A 6779-nucleotide genomic window follows, 5' to 3' on the forward strand; every position below is an offset into this window, starting at 1 on the left:
TGTAATTAAATCTTTATTACATTAGTAATTGGTTTCTTTACTTGGGTTTTACTTTACTCTGGATGAGCTGCTGTGCCTCTTGCTTTTGTTTCTCTATTCATTCCTTTGCTTGCAAAGTACAGAGCAGCGATTTTCAATTCAAAAATACTTTATCCCAGAAGAGAATAAAATGATTATTGTCTTTAACTCAACAGCTTTATTTATGCTTCCATGAACTAAGTAATACAAAAATGTACACATGGTCTGCAAGAAAAAGTTATACTCAACATTTTGGAACTGTAAAGAAAATCTAAATTGAGAATAAGAGAAAAATACATGGCGCAATTAAGTTTTAAAAAGTTTACCTAAGAGGTGCTGGAAACGATGAAGCCATTGCAGACATGGTAATCCTTTGTTACCGTCTCTGCTGCTTCGTACATCGCAGTTAGCGAAGTAATCACACGCTTATCAGCTCAGTTATTTACGCTTTGTGGAGTGTTGTCTTGTGTCTTTCCCCCGGGAACAGAGTCGTAACTGGGTGCAGGAAAAGTAACTTTCAAGGACTAGTTCTGATGTTATTATTATAGATCTTCAAATGTAAAAGTTTAGCTGTTAGAATATGTATGGATACATATTTAAAGAAGTAATGATGGAAGTGGGTTTTGATGTTTTAGCATTAATCTTCTGGTGTGATGATCTTAAACTTCCTTCAGTTGATCCTCTATGGTTAAATCCTGGACTGCTTTTCAATCAAAACACTTGAAACATTAGACAATAACTCATGGATTCCAAATGTGTATGTATGTATGTATTACATCCTGTAAAACAAACCCTCCACACTTCATATTAATATATTAGTAACAAAGATATAGTGAGATAATGTTGGCTAAATTATCTATTTGTCTGGCTGTATTAGATTTGTACAGATCAAGATGTCATGTATGCTGTGAACATTCAAATTTCACATGTAGTTGTCAGTAATTTCTTGAACAGATATAGACACTACCTAAAGGGTCTCTGAACCAGCAGCTCATGGAGAGGGAGCGCCAGAGACAAGAAGGCTATGAGGAATTCCTCAAAGAGAAGCTCATGGTGGACAAATTATCAGGACAATTTGTTCAATAGGAATGTACTGCATATTTCTTAGCGAAAATCATTTTTAGACCTGGTTCGATGTAAAAATTATACTTTTCATAGTGTCACACTGTGAAAAGAAAAAGAAACCGCACACTATCATGAATGTACTGAAATGAAATATTTCCCTGAAAGGGCGCGACAGCTGAAGCTGGAGAAGGTCAGAGCCACTCAGCAGGAAATTGACAAGTTCAAAAGACAGCGGGCTGAGTGGAGGCGCATGGAGCAGGAGAATATGGAGGCCGAAAACAGACGCATCATGGAGTTTGCGAGGCAACAACAGCACATGGAAGAAACCAAAATCCCTAAGATGAAGGAAGAAGCCAAGGAGTATCTTCATAAAATGGTGGAGACCACATTTTTCTTAGTGGTCATTTACTTATCCCTTCAGTTAATGACATAAAAGTTGATCTATAACAAACAACCTTCCTCATCTGTTGTCCAGCAAACCCAGCAAAGATCCACGACAACCAAAACCCAGAGAAAAACAGGAGAGGACCCATCAATCTTAAACATCCGTTCCTCTTCACCGTCCTCACCTAAAGAAGAACTCAGCTAATCAGTCTGGTCATAAAAACAGGAGGTGGTTCTGCGCTGAGAGCAACCATCAGTGTACATATCTTTATATAAAACCCTCATACTTTTAACAATTTCATAAAATCCTAACAACCTGATGAGATTTGAATGTTGTAAATCCTGATGTCTAGATGCTGCTTTTTACAGAACATATGGTTTCCAGAAACGGTAAGAGTGAAAAAAACAAAAACATCTTCCTGAAAAGTCTTCTTCTAGGGCCTTGCATTGAGGGAGTTGCTAGTCTTTTGTTGTGACTGCATTTGCAGCCAGACTATAAGAATGTGGCTGCGAGTGTCCCAGACAGTATCTACTCATGATCAACCACAACGAATGTTGGCACCAAGCTGAACAGGACTGTAAATTATTTCCACAGCTTCACATCATTAGAATGAGTGGGCTGACTGACCTTTTTGTAATACAATATCATTTCCTTTCAGGGTTTTAGAAAATTATTACTTTTAGTATTAGGATTGTAAAGGTATCATCAGTAGATCACAGAATGAATTAACTATTGTTGCATTTATTTTCAGGGCTTGCTCCAAGAAAAAGACCAGGAACAGTTTGATGAAGATTTCCGAAAAAATGTTTTAAAACACGTGGGTCTGATTTCTTCAAGGTTGGGATGAAGATGATGAAACGCGTCTCCTCCAGTTCTCCACTAGGGTGCAGTGTGTGGTTCTGCTGTATCTGTACTGGTATTTATGTTTCACACAGTTATGTATTTCTCTTTTTTTTTTACCACACTGTACATTTGTTTTTCATTAACCCACAAGAAAATGTTTAAGAGTTTGTTATTTTGTATTTGTTAAGAGAATATCCATTAGAATATGTGAAATAAAAATATGACTGACTTTGATCACATTTTACACATTTATTTTTATTCATATATTTTGGGAGGGTTCCAGAGTTTTTTTGTTTAGTTTTTTTACTCCACTACACATGGAATTTTCGATTAAATGTAAAAGGGAACCTTTTAGTCAAAGAAACAAACAAACCAATGGAGAAATGACGACCATCTCTGTATTCATGACTTCCCCAAGTTAAGAGCTCTTCTTCTGTGAGGAACAGTTGCTAGTCAGCTTCGTCCCTCTGCACACATGGAGTTTTGTTAGATGTTTAATTAATAATCAAACATTACACATATTAACAATATAATATAAAAATACTTACTTTGATCAACTTCAACTGTTTCTTGAAACAACCAAGGAGTTCTGCTTTCTGCTTCTTAAGCATCTTGTTTTCAGCAAGTAGATTTTCTCTGCTCTCGTCGTCCTTGCTTATCTTGTGTGATAGAAATTGAAAGGACAATAAACGTTAAAGTTTATCAGAACTCCAGCTTTTTTGAGATGTCAGTTTTTTCCACTCAGTTCAAATTCACTTTGAGCTGGTGCAATTTTGTGTAAAAGGAGACAAACTTTTATCCACCAGGTAACATATCAAAACTTCCAGACTTTGTTAGTATATTTTTCAACATAAAATGTAGGTATTTCGTTTTATAATACAATAACAAATCATTCAACTACTTTTTCTAAACTGGCAAAAACATGTGTCTTAATAGTATGTTGCTTTTATCTGCATCTTAGATTTCTAATTGAGTTCTTAATATTCCTGCAGGGAACATCCCTCAAAATTCTTGGATGGGTTGTAAAATATGATGGGTAAAATAGTTCACGCAACAGAAATTACCAAAAATGATGAATATCCAACAAAAAAAGAGGTTGAAGTAAAAACGGCTTTGCTCAGCCATTTCTCAATACATAAAAATCTGAAAGGCCTTTGAACACATGCAGTGATCAAACCAAGCGTACATGTTTATCAGCACTGTCATGTTCTTACCATGGTCATCTGTTTTGTATCCTTCAGCTCATTTCTTAACTTGGCCACCTCCTCCAGAACTCTGTTCAAGCGAACCTCCGCGGTGGTGTGGGTAGCTGCTGCTTTTTTCTGGATTCCATTCAGATCTTCTATTTCCTACACAGAACACAGTGAGGATGCAGTTAAGTCTGAGCAGCTCAAACGCAAGGTGGAGAATGGGCTCGGGTTTTAAACCTTATAAGGAAATTATTAGACTTTCAATCTTTTGTCAGTCTTTTTACCTTAAACTTAAAAAAAATCTTCTCGGATCATGATTCATCTGTCAATGATACAAACCTTGTTTAAAGCAGACACTTGCAGCTGAAGACCATCACATTTTTTGGAAGACTCCTCAGCTAAAGTTTTGTACTTCTCAGTCTGTGTTTGCTGGATGCTTGCAGTCTTCTGTAGTTTGGCTCGATCCTCTTCAAGCTCCTTAATTTTTGCACTAAACTGAGCATTTTCATCATCCTGCAAGAGCAGAAACATTTGACCAAATATGTAAACTCTCTTCACTGTTTACAGTCATCTATCAGAAGCTATCCAAACACTGTATTTAAGCCACAGATATTTTATATAACAGTGTGTTTTTAGCCATCTAAAAGTCACCCCTGTATAAATAATGATCCTTTCAACAATAGTAACAGGATTCACTAAAGCATTTACCTGTTCTAAATGAATTTCTGTCCATCAAGAAATGTTACAGTACCTTCTTATAATATTTACTTGACAACTGATCCCTTTCTTCTTGCAAAATTCTTAATTTTGCCTTGAGAACTTGTGTTTGAGCATCCAAGACATCTTACAAGATGAGCACAATAAACATTCATATTTACAATAACATGACAAATGGTTTAAGCAATATTATGAAACCTTAATCCTTGAAGCTACCACAAACCGCATTAAACAAAAAAAATGTCTCTATGGTCGCTGTATGCTCTTAAAAAGTAACATATACATTACCAGTTTCTGTATTGTCTTCAGCTTCATCCAAAACAGGATCCATTGCATCCTCTACTTTTGCTTCAGCAGACTCATTTGATGTTCTGAAATCAGGCAAACAATGCAAAAATGTTTATCCACTTTATTTTTTAAGAATGTTAATAGATGTGCATATTTGTAAAAATCAAACTCACGCTCTTTTACATTGAAACTTCTTTACTTGTTCTTTAGTGTTCAGACTTTGCGCTGTTGATGTCATTTTTTTCTTGGACCTTCCCTAAGAAGAGGATGGGCAAATCAAACCAACACACTGTAATTGTAGTTTCCAACAAAATGTTACTCTGAATTATGAAGCAATGTCTGCTCTGCCACAAGTCTGCAGGTTTACACAGTCCAGATATCCTGAATTTACTTTCTAGACTCGTACCTTCACTCCAGGATCTTGCACAGTGCATGGTTGTAACTTTGTTGTCATGTAGTCCAAAAACAAGCTTGTAAATAGATATATAAAATACATATATAAGATATATAAAACATATATAAAATATGTACTAAGCACCAAGCTACCATGTCAAACACACAAATATAGATAGATAGAGAGAGAGAGAGATCGATAGATAGAGAGATGGACAGATAAAGATATACGGTAGTCACAGTCATAGCATTTTAGATCCTCTAAAGTTCTGAACCTCAAATAGTTTATCACCTGGTATCCTCAATGCATGTAATATTTGAGTGCAGGACTGGCAAGAGTTTTGATAGAGCTTCATTCTGATCGCTCTAAAATAAACACAGAACAAGTTTCAACTTTTTTTTTTTTTTTTTTTTTTTTTTTTTTTTTATTTCGGCATGTTTATATAGACACATTTCATCTCCAGAACATTATACATTGCATACTCAGCACATGACGAAAAGGGTACGGGAGAAGCTGACGCTTATCAAAGTCCCGCCCCGTTCTATGTAAGATTCATGATCACATCAACAACAGAACTTTTAAAGTCACTTTACACCCCAGGTTCACTGCAATATTCTTTTATTCAAATATTTTCATAGCTTACCAGAAGCTGTTGTGCTTGTTTCACTATTTCTGTTGTCTTGGTCTCCAACTCTGCATTCATGAGTCTAAGGGTGATAAGATGTTATATGTAATTATTTATTGATATGTTGTTTTTTTTTACTGATATACAAGAATTTTCAATCTGCAGGACCTCAAAAAATAATTTTAAGCTGCCCTATTTTGAAGAATAACAGGAAACAACACTGACACTGAAAAACTGCTACAAATGCCTTCAATACAAATTTCACTGACTTATTTGCAGAGGAATATGTATTTAATCTGTTAATTAATTAATTTTCATTAAAACATTTTAAATTAAATGTTAAAATTTGTTGGAGGCGGTAACTGCGACAGATCAAAACAAAGCCAATAGAAATTAGACTTGACAGTCTTACCTGTAGCGTTCTTCCTGGGCCAAAAGGTCGTCTGCGGACGTTGATGGAGCAGAGACAGGTCTGAGCTGAACCTGCTCTGACTTACCAGTAGTGGAAGGTTGTTTATTCATCTACAAAACGGTACAGGAGAACAGATCTTATTATATTTAGGGAGAAATCACATTTACAGGGTCGTGATTAATTTTTGAACAGCAAATAAATGCATTATTTTCAGGCCATATTCATTTTTTTTTTTTTTGTCTGCATACATATTAATGGTTAATATCAAGTTGGTAAAACCTAAAGCATATATATGCATTTTAATATATAATCAATTTAATATATAACATATATTTGTTTTATATATATATTCATATTCATTTTAATCACAATGTGTAGATGTATTTACCTCATCTGAACATGGAAACATTACTGAGCATGTTTGTAAAACATGTTATTTAAAGGTATTGTGACATCATTTTTAACATGCTTTTAACACTATTAAAAGTCTTGGGCAACATCCCTCAAATGTGTCTAAAAGAGTGTAACAAGAAAAACTTCACTCTAGTACTCTTTTCCTGGCTGTTTATTACAGTGTATTTTTGCGCCGTGAAAAATGCTTCCTTTCCCCCCTTTCCTGTCAATCATTGCTCCGCTCCTCCTCCAAACCTCCTCCTCCTCCAGCCATACGCTCACAGCGGCGTCGGAGCGACAGGCGAAGCATGCACGGAAAAGCAGGAGGGCGAACCACAGCAAACAATCATACAAATAAAGGCATGCAAGCAGCACTGTCCCTTATCTTAAGTCCAGTCAGTGGCCGCGGGTCTTCTTAGCAGTTTTCCTCCGGTGATTAGAACAAAAGA

The 6779-nt window shown here is 35.7% G+C and overlaps 1 protein-coding gene across 1 annotated transcript in view; it reads right to left on the minus strand.

Moving 5' to 3' along the window:
- Positions 1–2556: 2556 nt before the first annotated feature.
- LOC133462503 (testis-expressed protein 9-like) overlaps positions 2557–6779 on the minus strand; it is a 5864-nt gene continuing 1641 nt past the window's right edge. The window contains exons 2-12 of the mRNA XM_061743785.1: positions 5938–6047; positions 5544–5607; positions 5192–5265; positions 4913–4976; positions 4680–4762; positions 4507–4589; positions 4253–4344; positions 3841–4014; positions 3526–3660; positions 2860–2970; positions 2557–2778 (exon numbers count right to left, since the gene is read on the minus strand). Of these exons, the coding sequence (XP_061599769.1) occupies positions 2761–2778; positions 2860–2970; positions 3526–3660; positions 3841–4014; positions 4253–4344; positions 4507–4589; positions 4680–4762; positions 4913–4976; positions 5192–5265; positions 5544–5607; positions 5938–6047 (1008 nt within the window). The 3' untranslated portion in view covers positions 2557–2760. The remainder of the gene's footprint in view (positions 2779–2859; positions 2971–3525; positions 3661–3840; positions 4015–4252; positions 4345–4506; positions 4590–4679; positions 4763–4912; positions 4977–5191; positions 5266–5543; positions 5608–5937; positions 6048–6779) is intronic.

This window comes from Cololabis saira, chromosome 2 (genome assembly GCF_033807715.1).
Source record: "Cololabis saira isolate AMF1-May2022 chromosome 2, fColSai1.1, whole genome shotgun sequence".
Classification (NCBI taxonomy): domain Eukaryota; kingdom Metazoa; phylum Chordata; class Actinopteri; order Beloniformes; family Belonidae; genus Cololabis; species Cololabis saira.